At 40.7% G+C, this 22,398-nt stretch overlaps 1 protein-coding gene across 3 annotated transcripts in view; it reads left to right on the top strand.

Annotated features, from left to right (window-relative positions):
- CCDC149 (coiled-coil domain containing 149) overlaps positions 1-22,398 on the top strand; it is a 70,896-nt gene that overhangs the window by 20,908 nt on the left and 27,590 nt on the right. For all 3 annotated transcript variants that reach the window (XM_044418148.1, XM_044418149.1, XM_044418150.1), the window contains 4 exons: positions 16,701-16,817; positions 18,029-18,201; positions 19,767-19,839; positions 21,346-21,430. In XM_044418148.1, the coding sequence (XP_044274083.1) occupies positions 16,701-16,817; positions 18,029-18,201; positions 19,767-19,839; positions 21,346-21,430 (448 nt within the window). The remainder of the gene's footprint in view (positions 1-16,700; positions 16,818-18,028; positions 18,202-19,766; positions 19,840-21,345; positions 21,431-22,398) is intronic.

The raw sequence follows: 22,398 nt of genomic DNA, 5'->3' as shown, positions 1-22,398 counted from the left end.
AAATATTAAAACATAATTTGTTTGGAGAAATTTCTGATGAAACATCTGGGAAAGTGATAGCGGGCTCCTCAGTGATCACTCTTATACATTTCTGGTTTTCTCTTTCTTAAAGCAATTTGAGCTCCTCTCTTTTTCAAGCTAATCTAAGAATTCCAAGATTGGTGAGGTGTAGGTAAGGTAGATCGCTAGCTCTGGGTTTATGACATTTGGGAGATGAGTTGCAATACTGATTTCTTCTCAGGAGCAGATGAGCTAGTTCTCATGTTAGTTCTTTTGCCCATTGCTGAGACTAATTTCCATGTTTATTATTGAGGCTTCAAACAGTGACTTCCATGTCTCCCATAAGTGGCCTCATTTGATTTTAAATATGCCTGATGTATTGGCAATTGTTTTTATTGGTTTTTATCACCTATCATGATGATGTATGTATAATTTCATTGCTGCTTTTATATGTGAATGAACTATCAACACAGAGAGACCTTCCATGCCACCTTACTTTATTAAATTAGAGAGCTGTTGTAATATCATACCTCCAAATGAGAGCTGTGTATCAAGAAGCCCCTGGTGGAAATACCTCAGTGGTCACAAACATCTTGGGCATCATAAGCAAGTCATTATCATTTTTAAGCTTTAGGCATCATATCAATCCCACACCCTCAATATGAATATAGTCTATCTTCCTCAGCTCTCATAAGGACAACTGAGGTGAGTCTGAAAAATTATGAGTACACTGCTAATACTAGGAAACTGAAAGATGGGAGGTTCTGGAGAGATAAAAAGAAGTATTTCTTCAAACAGTACACAGTTAACTATGGCATTTTAGTGTCACAAAAAGATGCAACAATGGCTACCTTTTTGTTCCACCCCCCCATTTTTTTGACAGAAAAAAAACATGAATACAAAATTTCACAACAGTAATAATATAACCAGAACACAATCATTAAGAAAAGAATAAATTATAGAGTGCACCCACCACCCCAGAGACCAATGCTACCACCATTCACATACTATAACATTTAATAATATATAATATACTTCAATTATACCCATATCCCCTCCAGAAATTCATATAATCTTGATTGGGTTTACAGCCTTTGCCTTCTATCAGTACTGCTTTTACAATCCTTATTCTTAAAGGATTGGATTAATACATTACAAAAATAACCATATATATAAATGGCCACCAGTTTGGATGGCTTTAAAAGAGTATTGCACAAATTCATGGAGGAAAAGGCTACTGGTCATGATGGCTAAATGCTACTTCCAGTATCAGAGGCAGTATGCTCCTGGAGGCTAGTTGCTTAGGAATGCAATCAAGATGGTGCTGTCACAGGTGTGGCCTACTTGTGGGCTTCCTACAGGTGCTTGCTTGGTCACTGTGTGAACAGAATACTGAATAAGGCAGAAGCTTGACTTGTGCCAGAAGGGCTCTTTTAACATTCTTAAGGTGGCAAATGCCTCCTTCTGGACCCTTTCCTTGAAGACCTCCAACCTGGTCGTTTTAACCTCCTCTTGAGGTTTACATCAGAGCTTTCTCTATGTAATTATTTAAAAGCCAAATCTTAAGACACTTCATGTACTCATGTACTCCTGTTTTGCGTTAATCATTGCTGGCTTTCATAGTTTTAATTAGTGTTTTGTAATAAATCTGTCTCTAGAAATAGAGGCAGAGAGCTTTCTGCAGTGATTTAGTATTTTGTTTTCCTAGTAAATTAGGATTTTCAGTAAGTGCAAACATCATTTAAAAGGTCCATTGTATCAGAAATATTCCCATTTCACTATTTTAAAATGACAGATGGGAGGGTTCAAACATGTATGATTTTTAAAATTTTAAAATATTGCCTAATAACCACTTCATAAATTTATTCCTATATTTAGCAGTTTACATGGAACATTACTCTAGTATTTCGTATTAAACAAATGCCAGTCATCTTTTTTAACTAAACTCCAATGTATTTAATAATTGTGGCTGAGCCATGCATACTTTGCTTTGTAAGCTAATATCTGAGAAGGCCAATCAAATGTGCCAGGGTAAAGGGCTGATTTTCTTTTTAAAGAGTGGGTGGTATCATTCTGTATTGAAGGCAGTTTAATGTGTGTCCATTAGAAAACAGTACAGTCTGGCCTGCATAGGTTTCCCAGCTGACCTCATCACTGCCTTAATTTCCTAAACCCCTTCCTAAACTAGAAATATCAGCAACTGTTTTCCTGACTGACCCAGAATTCCTTAGCATAGACTTGGTAAAGTTCTCAGGTGCTGACTCCTTATGGGAGAAGCCAATAATAGGAGAAAGGAAGTTAGCTACTGAGATATGTAAGGAAAAAACTTTGTCAAAACACAGATTCCTGTGTTCATGCTGATGAAGAGCTTTTTAACAAGACCTCATGCCCCAAGTCACACAGCAGAGATTCCATGTTTCTGTTGCCCCTTCAATGCTTGTGGAGTTCAAAAATATTTCCAGCTAGAGATTAGTTGTTGTCCCAGGACATTTAATTGCAAATGTTCACTCCCATATGTAAAAAGTTAAAGCCACTGTAACAGCTCAGAAGTAATAGGAAACCATGATTCAATGGTTTGTTCTAACCAAATGTGGTTTGAACAAACCAGATTATTTAATTTTAAGACATAACACAAAAGTATGGTTTGTTTCAAAAAGCACAGGAAAACTTTTAGCACCATCTCCTTGTGCGTAAAGGAGAAGTGTGTGAGCCTAAGGCTTACCATGCTGCATTTTTACAACTGGGCACCAGTTTCCGATAATGTATGCACCAGAGTGGTATCCTGGCTTATGTCTTAAATTAATCATAGTTCTGCTAGAAGTTACATAAAATAAAAAGAAATGCATAGATTGCTTTCTGTTATGTGATATGTATTGGTCAGTATCCCAGGTATTCAAGGATGATGTGCATTTGAGTTTTTTCAGGGCCCTCTATCTAGAATAACTCTCAGGTAGAAACTCCCACTATGTGAGAGCCTAATATGCCTACACACAAACAGGCTGGCATTAATACTCAGGCTGTAATGCCATGAAGCCCCATTTGCATTCCCTCTTCCCTGGAGTAGGGTAACCTCAGGCTCAGGCTCGCTGTAGTTCAGAAGAAAACATTGTGAGTTCATCTTGTGTCTTGGTATACGTCTTTTTATTTATTTACATGTTTATAGTTGGGGAAAATGTTTGGGAAGCAGCTGTCAACACTGGCAATGCTAGCCCAAGGCAGAATCCAGGGAACATTTAGATATCAACACTCTCTGAAGACTTGAGTACTGCTAACTTGTACAGAACATTTTAACCTTTAGCTTTTGCCAACTAATTTTAATTCATCTCTTTGAGCCATTACTGAAGGAAAAGGATCAGATTTTATTATCAGTGCTGAAATCCAGTGTCAGTGGTGTGACATTAGGGGTGTAACTGTTGCATGTGTTTTATGGGTGAGAGGTTGGGAAATAGTCTGTCAACCAGTCAAAATAACAATAATGAGAGCTTGTGCTCCTGTGCTGGAGAGGGGAAGTGCATAGGCTTCCAAAGCTAAAGGAAAAGCAAAGAAAAATGTGAACAGGTAAAGAAAAAGGTTAACAAAATGACATGGCATTGTGGTGTGTGGAGGGTCAGTTTTTGCTATGCTGCTAACATTTTAATTTTATGCGGAACACTCTGTGTGTGAAATAAATGCAAACTTGGTTGATTTTCAGCTGAATAATCAACTACTTATGTGATTTCTTCTGTTTGCATATTACTTACAGAATTTGATTTTTCTGGATTGCAGAAAATTCTGGGTAATCCCTAACTGGCACTGTGTCAGTGGCAATCACATTGCACTAGCAGGAACAACCACTAGCACTTAACAGCACCACCCCGGAAATGAGCTCAAAGTAGCATTCCCAGATCAGGGCAAGTCAGCATAACTCCCTTCCTCCAGTAGCACTAACTCAACTCATTCTGGAAGTGCTAGTTTGTGGTTGCACTATGAAGTGCCAGTGTGGGAAGTATAAAGTCTGTATCTTTTAAAATATGAGTGAAGGATTGTTCTTTCTTAAGTGTAGAATGAATAAAGGCCTGTTCTCATTGTCTCATCCTCCCCACAAGATTTAAGAAACATTTTGGCGTCAAGTAAGAATTTTCAAGGCCACTTCGGCCTGTTGACCTCTTAGAAGGTACTGCACACGTGTAATAGGTTCATAAATAGTAACTGACACACCTCTCATAGGTAATAGGCTCATTAGCATGAACATGGGATGTATGAGCGGGAGGGGGGAACATATTAAGGAGTAGTATGATATAGGCGGATGGGGAAGATTGTGACTTCTTAGTAACCAGCCAATGGCGAAGCGGGGGTAGTGCTGAGCATCGGGGAAAGGAATGTATAAAATCTCTTGTAAACAGTAGAAGATTGCTCTTTGTTTCTCAGACTACTGAGGCATTGAGCCAGCCTTTGCAAATGCTTTTTGTACGGAATAAACTGCTTGTACCTACTCGAATCCTGTCTCAAGGAGTTTTGAATCTCACACCAGGTTCTTGTTGCACTAGTGACCATTTCTGCTAGGGCAAAGGCAGGACTAAACACTGCCCTTTGTTTCCAGGATACAATTTTTTTTTGTTCCTGTAGGTCCCAAAATGAGAAAGGTCTTTACCCTTTGCTTAGATTTGCCTATATTTTGTCAGATGTCAGACTTTACTTTTTCTACACATCAGATCCTCTGTGTTTAACAACAAACAGATCCTAACACAGAGATGTTTCTGCAATCTAGTTTCAGAAGCAGCTTTGCAACAACAGAAGTTTGCAGCTTTTTTAAAAAGGTAGTGTGTGCAAAGAGCTACTTGTGTGGTTCTTTGAACTGACTCCATGGTGATCCGTTGGAAGTTGTTCCTTAGATAACTGCCTGTGTGCTATCAGCCAGAGTTGCACAAAAAGTCTAGCAATAAGTTAGCCACTGTAACAACAGATAGCAAAAGAAGGCAAGTCATGTTAGAGACCATGATGTTGTCCAAGACGCTGATCTTTCATGTACATCTGGTCTTATTTTCTCAAGCAATGGCACATCAGTTACCTTGGACCAGCTATTAACTTCAGCCAACAAATGTTCAGAGATGTGCACTTGGCTGGCTAGATATGTTTGATTTTCACTTAGTTTGGGTAGCACACATTCTGAAATTGATTCCTCTTCAACTGTTGGGTTCAGTAAACCAAGTCCTGCTGTGCTAGCAGATTGTTAATTTTGTTGCCGTTGTAGATAAAGCACTGTAATAATAATTAAAACACACACACACATGCACACCAAAGAATAATTTCTGCGTCTTTTTGAAAGCTGTGCTTCTATCTCTTCCAAAGTGGAGGGGCTAAATGCCCAGATGGTCTCTGCCAGTGTCACCTCTGGCAAGAGATGGGTAGGCAGCTGCTTTTGCAGCCTGAGAAGATGCTTTATGGATGAACTCTGCCTGGATGTGTGTGATTCATACAGTTGTTTTTCCCCAAGCAAATTGGACCCTAGTGGGGAGGAGGGGAAATCCTTCAGCAAACATATCTATCACCAGGAGCTGCAGCTTGCTATTTTACAGGGCTTTTTGGCTGCACAGATGTTTTGAGCTCGCTCATGACTAACCAGGAATTGGGAGAGGAATGTGTTTTAGCTGATGACCCCTACTTTGATTGCTGAAAATACAAGTTCAAGAGGTTATGTACAAAAGCAAATTAATTCCATGATTTACTTTTAAAATCTGAACTAGATTTCCCTCTTATTTAGCTGCATCACAAATGTTCCAACAAAACCTAAAATTCTTTCTGGGCACTCTTTGAATAGTTCGTGACTGCAGCCGACAGACTTCTGGTGACACATACACCGCAGCTTGCAAGCAAGTAGAGTTCTAAGGCTGTTTATTTTTTATGACTGCTCACAATCTCTTATCAAGTCTGACACACGCCACCAGAAGTGCTCCTGGATGCAGTTTGCCTGAGGTTTAAAGGTGGTTTTTGTTTCATGTTGCCAATGAGGAAATGTGCTTCTTGGACAAAATACCCTGCAAAATGGTAAAGAAAGCAAAGTGCTTGCTGTACTGCCTTAAAGAAAAAAGGCTGGGTAGACAACAGAAAAATCTGGAATCTGTGGAAGAATTTCTGGATAGCTTTGAGTCACCGGCAGAGTGATATTATTTTGGTGTTAGAAGTGGTAGTTTGAATTTGATGATTGTGATGTTCCTTGTATAAAGCTGGAAGTGATCATGTGTTGGGAATAAGCACTTCATTGTACCTTCATCTTGGTTAACTTTCCAGCACTTTTTCTCTCCCACGCCCTTCTGCTGGTGCTGTCAATATCCCTTGCTTCTAATAAAATTTTGGTGATCGTGTAAGGTAAATTGTTAAATGTACAAAATGTAGCTGTTGTACACATTCCCCATGACTCATAAAGAATTTGCATATGAATTCTGTGAAAGAGAATTCATGAAAGAGAATTCTGTGTGCCATCTGGTACATGCTTTCCAATAGCCCTTGGAGAATGTATGCATCATGGTTACATTTTGCACCATCTACCAGATGGATGTAGCGATGTTCAAGATTAATAAACTAACCTACAATGAAAAAAGTGAGAAATAGATTTTGGGCCTGCCAGTTGTTGGATCCCAGGGAGAACTTGCAAGACAATAGTAGTTTCAGATCTTGCACTGAAGTAAGTAACCCATTATCTGTGCATGCTTATTGGAACTTAGCATCTTCTTAAACCACTGGTATGTCTCCAGAAAGAAAAGAGATTTTAAAAGTGGATGACCAAGGAGAAGGTAAATGGGATACAGCCCAGTTCATTCATTGCTTTCATTCTTTGATGGGGAAGAGCAAGTCATGCAAATCTAATACTAGTGTGCAGGTTCCCTCAATATGTAGCAACCAAGTAGGTTCTAGCAGCAGGAAAGAGGACTAGCAGTGATAGTTACTATATAATACCAGATGTTTTATAGGAAGTTGTACCATTCAATAGATAGAAAGTGTGCTGCTGTTTGGTAGTTTTGGGTGGGTAGGCGGTCCACATGTATATTCATAGGGGCAGTACTCCTTTCACTGTCAAAACTATGTAAAGTAGTTTACATGCAGGCATGTAAAGTTTCCTTTAACATTTTAAAAAACTGGTATAAGCTGAAAGTTCTGAGGTAGACTTGCAACATACGAAAGGAAAAACCATTCTAGCAAATAGCGTACCTAAAGGAATTGGGAAAACATTTCCTGAACGTTAGTAGCAGGGAGTTAATCTTGCAAACATGGAATAAATATGAATGTTTCAAAATTTAGAAAGAATTTATTTCACAAAAAGAAATCTTAACCATTATCAAGACACTTATTTTGGTGAATTGTGAAATATGTAAAAACAGTTCCTACCGCATCTCTTTGCCACACCATAGTGTTGGGTGTGGGGCAAAACACCCCGTTTAAGAAACTAGGTCCTATCCCACTAGTTGCATTTAGGAACACCATAGCTGTTGGGTCAAAACCTAAACTCCTGACACTGGAAGGCCAACCTTAATTTAAGAAGACCCACCAAAGTGTGTGTGTGCACATAGAAACTTTGCAACTGCCATATGAACCCCGGCAATAACTAGGTTTTTATTTTGTGTTTTTGTTGAAATTTGCAGGCATTGTAAATGTTTCTCAGTGTTTTTATGCAAGGAGCCTTGACTGTTGTTGTTGTTTAATAAGAGGTGCTTAATAATCTTTTTATTTCTAGGCAGAATTGGATAAATGTTGTAAGCATACTAGCCCTTTCTAAGTAGATGAAGAGGAACAAATTTCAGTCAGAGAGATGGAAAGAGTTGTGTTTAAGGAGAGCCTTTAAAGTATAAGGGATTTGCTTCCCCTTGATGTTTTATGGTCAGTTTGAATGACCGTGACATACAACTTAAGTTTCCTGCAAAACGTCAAGAGGAACGCTGCAGGGGTTAGTGAACTATGACAAATGAAAAACAGCTTGAGGGTTCTTTTCTTTTCCTCAGTTGGCACAAAAAAGTGTTTCACCCTTGACAAAGTAGATGGATGACACTTAATGGAGAAAAATATGAAGCGTTTGCTAAAGAGTTAGTGCATGATGTAGTCAAAGGACAGTCTTTAAATTTTCAGGTGTTTTTACAAGAAATTCCCTTCCCTTCTTTTTGGGGCTTTTGAGGTGTTCTTTGTTGTGTGACAGTAACACACATATACACACACTGATCTGGTTACACAATCAAAACAGCCTGTCATGGGTTGTTTAAGCCACAGTGGGCTGTTGTGTGTGCTAGGTAGGTTTTCCTATCCAATAACCAGCCATGGTTTGTTGTGTTGTGCAAGCTCAGGGAGTGTGGATTATGTAAGGATTAAATAACCCTTGTATAACCCAACAACAGACTATGTGTTATGTGAGGGTTGTTTAATGATAGCATAACCCATGATCCCTGGATTCATACTACAAGACAAACTGTGACCAAATGTTGAATATTCTGAGAGGCCATCCAAATGTGCTGCAGTCCATTGTGGTAGCTCAATGTCAGAGCAGTGTTTGGTGCAAGTATAAACTCTACCTGCTGATAAAACTCAGAACACCGCTACCACCCTACTCCTTCAGGAAGACAGGGAATGGAAGTCCTTCTCACCCTTTGTTTCAGAGAGCCAAGAAGCACTTTTCATTACTGTGGCTTAAGGTTAAGAAGCAAGAGGAGCAGTAGCAAAAGTTACCAAACCAGCTGCCTTGACCTAGCTGCATTCCCTGGGCACCTTACTCTTAGGGTTGCCTATTATGTTCTCAGCATCACCTTTAGCATGAAAGTGGTTCCGTACCCTGTATTTTCTATATAGGGAGTCATGGATGGAGGTGTGTGACTCAGTTTGGAGACTTGGAGGCATTCCATATATCTGGTTGTGCATTTTGTGTCAGCAGCAACTCACTGAACACCTGGCATTGCACAGAAGCATCTCCTGGTTCATGCTGGCTCTTAACCCTACTTGGAAGCCTTGAGTTTTCCCTCTGTCCTTTCTGCTACAGCCACACACTCAGAATATGCAGTAAAAGCACTAGAATCACTTCTGAGAAGTTTGTTTTATGTTCCTTGGCCATGCGTCCCAAAATCACTATGACTGAAAGGAAAAAGCAGAGTCATTCCTTAGTTGGAAGCTGGAGTAGTTGGTAACTGAACTATGTCACCCCTTCTCTCCCACTTTCCTACTCCATGCCTGATGTTTTGCTTTTATTGCTAGCTTGTGGAAAATGTATCAATTGGCCAGAAAAACTGTAAGTGTCTTCTGAAGATCCAAAATACATCCATTTTTCAGGAACTGCACTTCAGACAGGAGGACATCCTAATACTTCTGAAGGGCTCCAGTTTCGTATTTCAGTGTGATTTGGAGTGGATGAAAGTGGATGCACTTATTATCCGAGATGAAACTTGAATCTTTATTGTGGACAAGGTTTCTTCTTGATTACTAAACAAATGCTAACCGTTCCTAAATATTTGTATTAAGTTTGGTTTTCTTAGCTGATTAGTGTATACTAGCTAACTAGTTATTTATAATCATTATGCACCAGTTTTTTTTCAGTCTATTAGTAAAGGAGTTTCTGCAGGCTTCCAATTTTTTAAAGTTGAGACTATTTAAAGTTGACACTCTTGAGACTATTCCTTGTCAATAATATCCTTAGGGTCATTGCAGCTCTGTGTCTTTTCTTCTTCCTTTGTTCCTGAATCCATTGCAATGTGCTATTAATAAAGTTACAGTAATGTTGTAACTGCCCTGTTAAGCAAACTTGCTAAATGTTTGCCTGGTAAATGAGGGATTACCATCCACTTAACTTGCAGTTATTGGATTATCTGCTCTGTTAACATTCAATTCTTTCTAAATGTGTTGGGCTGTAAATATTTATAGAGCCAGAGGGTGCCTTTCTCTCCTGCATAATATTTTAGAGTAAAGCTACATGGTTTGTTCTGAATCACTCACATGGACATCCTCTAGAAAATGCTGTTAGCAACCAAAACTGGAGTGGGAGACCTGTGTCATATGGCAGTTTCTTTCTACATCACCCTTTCCCAACCAGGCACTGTCCGGATGTGTGGGATTGCAATAATTACCATAATTCCTAGAAGCTAAATCTACCCTAACTTTCCACTTTCCAAAGGGGTGCTCAAGGCTGTTTTCATGAGTAGAAAGCACAAACAATAAAGGATTGATGACAGCAAATGAAACAAAGAAGACTCAACAATCAACTCTCAGCGTCCTAAATTGTAAGACTTTTTAAATGATGCTGAATACTTGGAGCGAGACAGCCCAGGTAATTCCCCTGGAGCAGGGAATCCTCATCCTGTCTGCTCTAACAGAAATGGCCCTGTCATATAATTCTACTAACTATACCTCTATATGGCAGGATGCACAAAAGTATCACTGGGTCCTTTTTATATCATAGTCTCAAACAATTTATGGTTTTAGAGTTAATAACCACCACTTGGATTGAATACAGAAAAGGACTTGCTGCTTTTTCTTCAGTTAGTATAACAATAGAAATAGAAAAATATGCTCTCAAAACCCAGCTCTGATCAAACCCTTGCCACCACATTATGTGTTGCTGAAATTCTACTTCAAGGGCAGCCCATCTTGAATGTATTATTGTAGTACACTGTAGATGTAACTGAGGAGCAGGAACAGGCTATCTTGTCCAGGTGCCAGATTGTTCTCCAGCCCTAACTCAGCAGGCCAAATTAAATCAGGGGATCAGGGTCCCATTCCAGTACTCGATCCTGTGCTGTCACTGGGCACAAAATGCTGATTGCTGGAGTGACAGACAGAAGATGGGATGGAAAACCGGGGGGGGGGGGGGGGGGGGGGAGAGTTCAAAAGGAGAGGGTAGAAACCTCAATAAATATCTTCCATACTACAGAGGTATTTCTGCAGGGCCAACTTGTTGTTCTTACATTGTTATATAAAGAATAACTCAGTAAACTCTTTCAGGATCTGAAATAGCATCAGAATAAACATGTCAACACATCAATGAATTCTGATACTTTCTAGGTATAAATAGAAGCAGAGGGCTATGCCCTCTGGTCTTGATGGAAAATGGCTGCCAGCACTCTTTCTAGTGATGGTGGATGGAGCAGCAACTGGACAGTGTCACCTTTTTGAGGAGCTCAGAGGGAGGGAGGCCAGGAATAGTGTGACAGGAGTCTAGTAAAAGGCAACAGGCAGGTAAAAGGAACCTCTGGGGCATGGACCAGGATGGCCCATAGAAATTCCCGACCTGGCCCTGTACCTTCTTTCCCGACCCTAGTCCTTCTGCCATTGAAGGAAGAGCTCTTCTATCTGGGCTTGTGCTTCTTACTTCTTAGCAGACAAGTAATTTGCAAGTACAATTCTTTCCTGCTTGCTTCTGAGTAGACCTGCATAGGCTTCATTTTTGGGGTGCTCTTTGGAAGTTCCGGTGACTGCTTCTTTCCTGCTTAGCTGAGTACAGACATACAGAAGCTTTTGCTGCTTATTTATATGTATGATGATCATGGCTACTCCTGATGGAACATACATCATACTATAAAATGGTACCCATATTTGTGTAGGAGGTGAATTTTCTAGTCCCACCATGTCATCTTTGGCCTTTGCCTAGACCAGGAATGTTGCCCGGGGAGCTTCTCCAAAATGGAATTTGACTCTCAGTCTAAAAGAGTTTTTTGTCTCCCTTACAAGCAATACAAAAAGGAAGCTAGAAGAGTCTGTACCTGGGATGATGGTACAGCAGCCATGTTAGCCCTTTAATGTGCTCCCAAATAGGGCAGCTATAAAGTAACAGGATATTTGCACAGAATGTGCATAAGCTGATTTAGTAGAAATATCTACTATAATGTAAAAAGCAATAAAATTATCCCACTACAGTGGGAAAACTACTGAAGGGCAAGTTCCATGTTCCTGATGGTTTTCCCTTCTTATAGTTGTTTATCTTCAAACTGGACAGTTCTTCAACCAGAGGACACCACCAGGCTAAGGATTTCCCTCTGTGCAGTAGGATGCATTGTCACCCCTCTGCCAAAGTACAACCTTGATATTTCAAAGGAAGTAGAACCCCACCAGAAGAGAATTATGCCCCTGTTACTGAATCAGAAACCTTCCCAACCAAGAATTTGGTCTGTTTTCAGGAGACTTTATGCACAATGGATATAATTCAACTACTTAAAAATAGAAAAGATTATCAGACCATCCTGGTAAAAACATGGGAAAAGGCTGAAAAGAGCAGTGAAAAGGAGGATTAAACCTCTTAATTTTATATGGATAGGGAGACCTTCACGAGCAGGCAGTGCTGATGACAAAAAACAAAGGCACGGGGTAGAGTCCTGAGTGCTTTATCCATGCCAGCTTCCCCCTACATCATGGGTCCTCAAACTACGGCCAACGGGCTGAATCCGGCCCACCATAGAGGTTTTGGACTCACCTCGCGTGCGTGTGGAGGCACCGGCTTGCTCTCAAGGAGATCGTTTTGGACTCGCTCAGAGAAAACGATCTGTGTGCATGCATGTCCCTGCCTCACTGCGCACGCACATGCACCCCCCCCCACCTGCACCGCCTTGGCTGCCTGTGCCCATCGCCGGCACCTTTCAACTGGCCCCCTGTTCAAAACGTTTGAGGACCCCTGCCTACATCCTAGCCCAGATTTCACTTCTGCCCTTTCCTTGACAGCCTTAAACATCATTAAGCATTTCATTAGCATTGACATTAAGAGTGAAGCTGCCCTCTGTCCATTGTCACAGTAGTATGGCAGTTGCCTGTTAGTGGTCCTTCCCACTCTGGTTTGGTAACATTTGGAAGCCCAGCAGCATGTGGGAACATGGCTTATCATCCGTCCCATTATCACATTGCTGGGAGTGGGGAAAGCCTATGCAACTGGGTCCCTGGTGTTGCCAAGGCAGAATGAGACAAAGTATTTTGAAAAAGATCTTGGAGTAATTGTGGACAAGAGGCTAAACATGAGCCAACAATGCAGTGCAGCTGCCAAAAGGGCAAATGCTATCTTGGGATGCATTAACAGAAGTATTACTTCCAAATCACAAGAAGTAGTAGTTCCTCTATGCTCCTCACTTGTCAGACCTCACCTGGAATATTGTGTCCAGTTCTGGGGACCAAGATTTAAGAAAGATATAGGCAATTAGAAAGGGTGTAGAGGAGGGCAACAAAAGTGATCCAGGCTTTGGAAACACCGCCCTATGAGGAGAGACTGAGAGAACTGGACATGTTCAGCCTTGAGAAGAGAAGACTGAGGGAGGACATGATATCCATCTATAAGTACCTCAAAAGCTGTGACAGAGAGGAAGGTCAAGATCTCTTCTCACTGATACCAAAGTGCAGGACATTGAATCATCAATTCAAGCTGTGACAATGCAGATTCAGGCTGGACATCAGGAAAAGCTTCCTCACTGTCAGAGCAATACAACAGTGGCACCAGCTGCCTAGAGAGGTGGTGGACTCTCCCACACTAGAGACATTCAAGGCAAAACTGGACAGCCATCTGAGTAGGAAGATGTAACGTGGTGACTTGCAACAGCAGGGGGTTGGACTCAAAGTCCTTCATGGTCCCTTCCAACGCTACTGTTCAATGATTTGGAAATGGCCACAGTGCTGCTATGGTAATTTCTAAAGGAGCATTTATGTATGGGCAACCATGGCAAATGCAGTATGCAACTATGGAAAAGACCAAACTTAGAGAGAAGTGAGGTACTGGGGAGTTTCTCGCAGGCTCTTAACTGTGCTACTAGTATTGTGACTCTAACACTGGTTTATCAGATGAAAACGCAGGGGCTTGTTTCTCTCCCCCCATTTCACTTCTCTTGGCCCTCTTCCCAGTTATGTTCTATTCATGTCTTTGGTAACTTATTTTTAAAGTAAGAGACAATTCGATTCTCTCTCTCTCTCTCTCTCTCTCTCTCTCTCTCTCTCTCTCTCTCTCTCACACACACACACACACACACACACACACACACACACAGTCACAAACATTAATTGCACATGTCTGTTTTCCATTTCTTCCTTCCCTTTTTGCTGCCTGGGCATGTAAAAATAACCCAATTTGCCAAAATGAAAGCAACGTGGGGGTCAGTGTCTCATTCAGGCCTGCAAGTCAGTCACCCTGTGGAGCTTGTCAAATGAAGAATAGCAGCCACAGCAGCATGGGCTTAATGGGGCTGAAGCAGAGGATCGCGGGTCATTTGCATCAGCAATATTTTAATTGGCCCATAGGTACTCCAGTGATTGGCATACTGAAATTGCTTTAGGTAGCCTTAATACGCAATGCTCAATTTCAGAAGAGTGATCTCCTAATTCATGAAATATAATGATGTGCATTAATTCTGTAGCGCAGCTGCAAAATGTTAAGTCATGGGAGTTTTCACTGCAGATTTCTCATGCCTCTGCGTCAGTTCTACAAATTGGACCACTGAGATATAATTCTTTTTTTCTCCAAGCTATGCAAAGTGGGGAGAAAAATTAAATAGTTGCATCCGCTACGGCCTCATCATTCTGAAGGCTTCTTGCATGCTTTATTTTCAAGCCTCAAAACATTTTCTGACAATAGGTTGGAGAAAGGTTAGGTCCTAATTGAGTTCACGGTACTTTGCACACTTGCTATCAAAGATCACATTAGCAGTGGGAAAATATTTGGGTTTTCACAGTGGGCACGTCTTTCTTGACAGAGGCATCAAGGAGCTTTTTTAATTGCAGTGGTATCTACAAGCCCTAGACATAAACAAACACATTTTTGTGTTTGAGGCACTGAAACAAAAGGCAGTTGTGGCCTATTTATTTATTAGATTAGACTTCTAATGTTAGAACACAGGCTGTGTTCTGTGTGTATTTGTGACAGTAGGCGTCATAGTACACAGCAGAACCTAGGAAATAAGCATAGGATTGGGCAGTAGATATTTATAAGAAAAACAAAAATGTCCATACAGATGGATATTTGCTACTACTAACAGGGAAACTGAAAGAATGAGGATACTTTCTAGTATTTTGCTTAAGAGTAATGATCATGATAGAATTGTCCTTCATTTGGCTTAAGGGATATACTCATCATGAGAAGGCCAGATTCACTGGAGAAGGCAACCATGCTAGGGAAAGTCAAAGGCAGAAGATGAGGAAGACCAGCTATGAAATGGGTTGATTCTATAAAGAGGCCACAGAGTTTAGCAGGGCTGACAGGGACAGGACATTCTGGAAGGCATTCATTCATAGGGTCACCATGAATGACAACCTGACAGCAAGAAAACCAAAAATATGTATGTAACAACAAAAAGTATGTACATGCCTGAACTCAGAACATTCCTAATTAGGTGTATATAGGGAGGAAGTGTACATGGGCATTCCCATGGAAACCCCTTACCCCAGTGCTTTTCAGTCAGGCTTGTTTCTGGCATAGGAACCTGCCTTAGGAGGCTGTATCGGGAGTTGTGGGGAGCAGAAGGAGACCATGGCTAGGTAAGTAGTTAGTTTTATGAGGATTTAGCCCCTTCACGGAAGGACTCTTCTGCTGTAAATAAAGGGCGCATGGACACACATCATCATCACCATTGTTGTCAGGGATTTCTATCCCTCTGTTCTACCATTGTAATCAGAGTGACTAAGAGCATAAATAAAAAGCACCGATCATAAGCTGCTGTACAAATAGACAGTTATCTACCTGCCTGCCTCTCCAGGGAGTCTTGCCTTCTTGTGATGAGTGTATCCCCTAGGCCTAATAGAGGACAATTTTATCATTAAACAAGTACTAGAAAGTATCACACATACTTTGTACATGACTGAGATCTGAGTTTAAATTTAAACAGAAGTCTGCTACCATCATATCTGGTTTGCCCTTAGGACAGACTTCAGCAGCTTACCGCCCCCCTCCCCACCACATGTTTTGGCCTGTAACTTTTGTCATTCCTCACCATTGGCTATGGTAGTTAGGGCTGAAGAGAGTTAAAGACCCACACATTTGGAGGGGTGTAAGGTGCTTTCCCCTATCATAAGCATGTATATGTATTTTTGTTGACATATGTTCCCTTCCTTCCTTCCTTCCTTCCTTCTCATAATTGTGTAGCCATGTAATCTGATTAGATTCATGCATATTGACATATCACAGCTGAGTATATGCAGCGTCATCAAGAAAAGGAATTTTGCTCAAGGTGGTATGAAAACCTTTTTGTTCAGTCTGTAGTAAAATTTCACACATGGAAAACATCACTTGAGGTTGCGGAGTTTATGTGAACTCACCCTTATGAACCATTTAAATGAACTAACCATCCAGCAGTTCTGGGTTCAGTCATAAGGAAAAACAACTATTTTGAACTGCTAAAGTTGATCTGTATGCAGAGGAACAGACACACATACCTCTGCAGTGTATCTAATGATAATGTGTGAAGTATCTGATTTGTTCTTCCCCTTTGAGAGGAGGGAGCTGTGCATACAAGGCTCCACACAATTCCTCAGGTGTGTGGTATGGGGTTGTACAATGCACACCTACCAGTGTTAAGAGGATTGTTCACCAGGTAAATGTGTCAACTGGCAAACATCATGCAGGTGAAGGACTCAGGACTGAACCAGTAAATGACTGCGACTTACCTCTTAAATGTATACCTGGTGACAAACCCACCTGTGCATTATGTGTGACTGGCCCTTCTGCCACTTACTTGAGTTTTCACTGAACTGCCTTTATTCATGGGCTAAGAGACCTGACTGGCATTTACTTTCAGCTCCTTCGGATGACAATAGCAAAACAAAGACTTGGTGATGAGGAGGTTGGGGCACGCCACTTTGCACCACATGAGCGTGAAGACCTTGTCCAGCAGTTGGAAAAAGCAAGAGAGCAGGTAATTAAACAGTGCACATGACTTGTGATTGCGCATCCTGATACTTCCAATATGAATTAGTCACTCTCTGGAGGACTTTGATGGGCAGGGGCTCTCTTCCATCAGACAGCTTTGTTCAGCATGCTGTTTCCCAGTAGTGCTGACAGACAATTTTTGACTCTGGGTCTTATGGATGGCCATGTATATTACATCATTTTCTGCAAAATGGGATAAACTGGCCCTGTGGCATAAGGAGTTCTCCTGCTCATTTTGCTGAGAGGGTCCTGGTCATGTTCCCCAGGGTTCTGCTCTCATGACCTGACTGCCCACAGCAGTGATTTCCAGGAAGCCTGCAAGCGTGGCTTGAACACAGGTTTCCTCCCCTGTTGTTGCTCCTCAGCAACTGGCAGCCATTGGCAGCCTCCGTCAGGCTCCCTAGCTTACCTGCTTAAGGTATTGACGAGCGTGAGTCTTGTGGCAGTGAATCCTTTAAATTAACGAATTATGTTGTGGATACTTTTCCTTGGGCTGGAATCCAATTTTAATAGGAAAAAGGGCTTGTGGCTGATGTGCTGGATTCTCAGTCCCCCCATCTGCAAGTTACCTCTTTGCAATCTATTCCTCTTGCCTCAGCCAGGTTCTAGTGCTGGAAGTGAGCATGGCTGACAGAAGAGTGTTTTGTACAAGTGACTGTGAGGAGTAGGTTGAGGAACAAGTTCTGAATTTCACCCTGTGGACCCCCATTTCCTAAATTGGTTCCCCTCACCTATCTTTGACATGATCTGTTTTTATATACATGGATTTGCCATTCCTAGATCTAGTTTCATCCTAAATTGTACTGCGTTTGTCCATGTGCTTAACCAACTTTGTTTTGCAGTGATGTTGTTATTTATTGTATTACATTTACATCTTGCCTTTCTTCCTTTTGCAAAAAACTCGAATTTCTGCTCCTCTCCATTTTATCTTCGCAGTAACAGTCCTGTGAGGTGAGTTAGGCTGAGAGTTCATGACTGCCCCAAGACTCCCAGTGGCTGAGTGGGGACTAGAACCTCTATCTCCTGAGTCCCAGTCCAACGCTTATAACCATTATGCCACACTGACTTTCTGTTGGCTGTATGAAGAGATTCCATTCAATTGTTCTTTAAAAAAGTATGCAGAAGTGATTTTGTATCTAGGTTAATATGATCTTTAGTCAAATATAGTAATGTTTTTGATTTTGGCCTCTTTGTCAGATTGAGACTTTGCAACATGATCTTCAAGCAGTGCTGGATGAGCTCCAAGATGTAAAGGAAGAACGCTCCTTTTACCAAGATAAGTCCGACAGATTAAACCAAGAGCTTAACCATGTTCTCGGGGGACATGTAAATCGCATTATTGATGTTGATGCCCTTTGTATGGAGAACAGGTATGTTTATTTAGAAATGGTTCGTACTATTTAGGCAAATGGGCAGAATACAGTGATCACCCCTAATATAGCATACTTCAGAATTTTAGTTAAAAATCAGTGCATTCCTTTAAGGAACTCTGAAGCCATATCCTTGCTACAAATATAGATGACTTTGGTATTTATATTGAGTAATAAGAATAAAGTGAATGAAATTCTGTCACTTGAAGGCCTGAGGTAAAGCTCAAGTTCCAGAAAGCTACGAAATGGGAGGCCACGACAAATTGTGCTGTCACAAATTGTGGTGGCTTACAACTTACCCTCCAAGTGCTCACACAGGTGGGGAGGATGGAGTGCTTGGGACCAGCACTAGTGCCCCATGTTGTCTTGGCTCTGTATGGCCTTAGGAAGCATCTGAACCTTCCTGTATTGCTAGGGAAATTTTCCTGTGAGTTTATTCATGCCCGTATGTTGCTCACATCTCTATGCAACAGGAGGGGTTAAAAGATGGGAGGAGCTCTCTCCTTTCATCCTTCTCCGTCTGTATTTTTGCTTAACAAGAGAGTTTAAGGTTTGGAACTGCAACATAATGAATGAGGGAAAATTATTCATTGAGATTTCCCCCCAGCAAAAGCTTGAGCCAACATGAGATGGCCTTAATTCTGTTCTTAAAGCTGTGTTTAATCAAGTGTTTTGATTATTGAATTTCCTTCAAAGTGAATCTGTTATCCATGCCTAAGAGTTTTGAGTACCTGAATATGGCTAGATTCTTAACAACTACCTGGAAGAGTATGCATAGTGTAGTGACATACTCAGGATAATGTGTGAATGCCTTGACTGTGAAGCTAATTCCCCACCACTCAGAAAGACATCGCAGAAATCAAGCCCCTCAAACTATATTTCTACTTTCAGAACGGCAACAGAATGGCCCCAATAGCCCACCTTTCCCTTTCTCCATCAAATAGAAAAGAACAATATTCTGCATTTGAGAAAGGTAGTGTGAAGCCCAGATCCTTCTGTTTCCCTCACCCTTGCTCCCCCACCCAGTTTCCTGAGGATCAGAGTACATGTAGCTTCAAAACTTCAGTAGCAGTTCTTCCAGTAAGCTCTAACCAGCTTTTCCAGGGAAACCTATTAGTGAGAACTCTGTTCATCAGGAGGGAAAAGAAAACATGTGGCAGTAGGCACACTGCAGCATGGTCAGGAGTGCTGATAAACCCTGCATGGGCTGCCTGCCAGGCATTTCTGCCTGCTTTCTCTTCCCTCTGCCCCTTTACAACAGTCTTCCTTAAGCTGGTAGCAAGCCCATTATGACCTGTGTCTGATCGTCATTGGCTATGTGGACTTAGTTTGCCATGAGCTTAGGGTGGCACAAGTTCTTGCATTCAGCATTACGACTCACATCTCTTGAATGCAAACTCCCTACGTTACACTTTGTTGTGAACCTTGTAACCCCTTCTGTAAGGCTTTAATCAAATTGAATCTGTTTGTTGTAAACTGCCCCAAGAGCTTCAGCTACAGACAATATAGAAATGAAAGAAATAATAAATAATAAAATTAATAATAATCATTTTCTGATTTTCTAGATACCTTCATGAACGATTAAAGCAAATTCAAGAAGAGGTCAACATTCTTAAATCAAATATTGTGAAATATAAGGTAATTTTTATGTGATATGCTATGGATTAGATCCAGATTTGTGCTGGATCAACTGTCCTGAGTGAAGTGAAATTTCCCGCCCCCTTTTTCCTACAGCAGTCCCTCCAGACCCTGAAGCAGAGTTAGAAGGCTATGCTGATTGGGGTGAGCTGTGGTGTTGGGGAAAGAGGGGTTCCCCCAAAACCAGGCAGAGGACCTTCCATGAACAGAGATCTATCTCTGATGAATGGTCCTTCTGCCATATAGAAGGCAATCCTGGATCCAGCCCTGTATGTTTGTTACTTATCTTTATAATGTAGACTTGTAATTGTTTACCACATTCTGCCCATTCAAATATTTGATTTGAAGCTAGATTAATTATTTCACAAAAAATAGTGAAGGACTGCTTCTGCTCCCTGAGGTTGCAAAGTGCAATTGATTAGTTTTAGCCAACCTATATAACTGATCTATATTATTTTACTTAATTTGAGGGTAATTTTTGAACAATATATGTTCTGCTATCACTAGAAGGATGACTCAATTACCCGTAATTTAATTATGCATTATTTTCTTGTTAGAAAAGATAGGTTTCCGTTTACATTATCCCCATGGGAATGCTTCTGAAGAAATTACTGTTAATGTTTCCTGTACACTTCTTGAGTCAGCTGAATCATATAATCAGAGAGTTGGAAAAAGCCTTGGAGGTCGTTTAGTCCAATGCCCTCTTCCACACAGGATCTGCAGCATCCCTCACAATCTTTGTTTAACTACTCACTGCAAAGGAAAGCCGACCTCCTTGCAAGGCAGATATTGTAATATGGACTTGTAAATGTAGACTTCCCCAGCAATAGAATCGTTTGCTTGTTTGTTTATTTGTTTATTATGAATATATGTATGTATGTTATGCATATATTCAGATTGCCCGTGCATTCTGGAAATGGTGCTTATTGTCTTCCAGTACAATATTTTGATTTTAAAATACTGGCATGTTTTTCTGGGACATTTTGCACAAATCACACTTAATTAATAGGACCTGTGCAAGTGTGCTCCTATACCTGCAGGAGGTTCAACATGTGGTAACATGTGGTCTACATCCACAGTTTGTAGTGTTCTGACAATTGGTGAGGGAATTTACTGCACCTCTGCTTCCATGGACTTCTGAACCTTCCCCTTGCATAACCTTTTTTCCCTTTAAATTGGGTGAAAATCTCTGATAATGTTCTCTTCCACATAGCAAATTGCATGACACAAGGCTCCTCACATATTTACTCTAGTTACTTTCACAGATTTAAGGCATGGTTAGATAAAGGAAAGAGATGCAACAGTCAGCATGTCCCAGCCAGTTGTAGACCTCTTCGTCTAACCATGCACGGAACCACACATTTAGGCACTTAGACAAACTGAAGGACCAAAAGTTGATTTCCAGTGCCTAGCTTCTCATTCTAATTAAAGGTTTTGTAAACTTCTCTTCCCAAAAGCCTTTAAAGTATTCTCTGTTTCTTGGTTGATTTTTGTTTATTTGTTTAGAATGCTCTAGAAAGAAGGAAAAATTCCAAGACTCATAGTAAGTCAAACAGCAGTGCACTAACCGGAGTCCTTTCTGCAAAGCAAGGTACTATGCAGATTTTTGTCTTAATATTTTGCTCTTGAAACTGATGACTGTAATACTTTTTCAGTTAAAAAAAAAACAAAGGTATTGTTCCCAGAAGGAACAGGCAGTCTTCTTATTCTGTCCATAAAGCAAGGTGCTACTAGAGACTACAAGAGCTACTGCACATCCCTTTCTTTCCCTTTTCTAGTAATGGCCAGTACAATAATGTGATATTATGTCATCATAGTGTTTTTTTCCCCATGCTTACATTACATCGTGGAATGAGGACGTGTTGTCTCATTTTTGCCTGGTTTTCGCATATTCGAAAACTTTAGGATAGGGTTGTTGTTGAATCATGAATTGTCACTGTACACATGCAGACCTGCACTATGGTTCAACAATAGATTTTTAACCATGAACAACCCAGGAAGAAAACCCAAGGTTTGTTCTAGAGTTGTTGGTGGTGAACAACAACATGTAATTAACTCCTAATGTAGGATTTACATATAGTGATAATCCACGCTTCGACGACAACTCATATTTAACCCATGTACATTTATCTTAGCATTACCAGGACATCTTGGTGTTTCTTTTAAGAACTGATTCTGCCCTCTGATTCAAGCCAATTGCAGGAAAGGTTAGACTGATTTGTCACTACTCTTCCAAATGGAAGCAGTGCCCTCACTAAAGGCATCATGAAGGTATTAAAAGAAAAGGGCTGTGTTTTATAGTCATTAAAAAAAGAGTACAGGGCCTTCAGCTGACAAGGAAGCCATATGCTGAGTCAATAGAACCTGTTACATGTGGCTAAAAGAAGCACTGTAATAATGAAGTATGACAATACAAATAGTACAAAAATGAATAGATTTCATATCCTGTACTATAGACAAGTATATTTGGCTATACTATATTAAATTTTACATGTTTCTCATGCATTGTTGTAACATTAATATTATCATATATCAATATTACAACACTTTATTCACATT

This window comes from Varanus komodoensis, unplaced genomic scaffold, assembly GCF_004798865.1.
Source record: "Varanus komodoensis strain SLA01 unplaced genomic scaffold, ASM479886v1 scaffold9, whole genome shotgun sequence".
Classification (NCBI taxonomy): Eukaryota; Metazoa; Chordata; class Lepidosauria; order Squamata; family Varanidae; genus Varanus; species Varanus komodoensis.
Note: the sequence above shows the minus strand (reverse complement) of the source record. Positions and strands in the feature narration are given on the sequence as shown.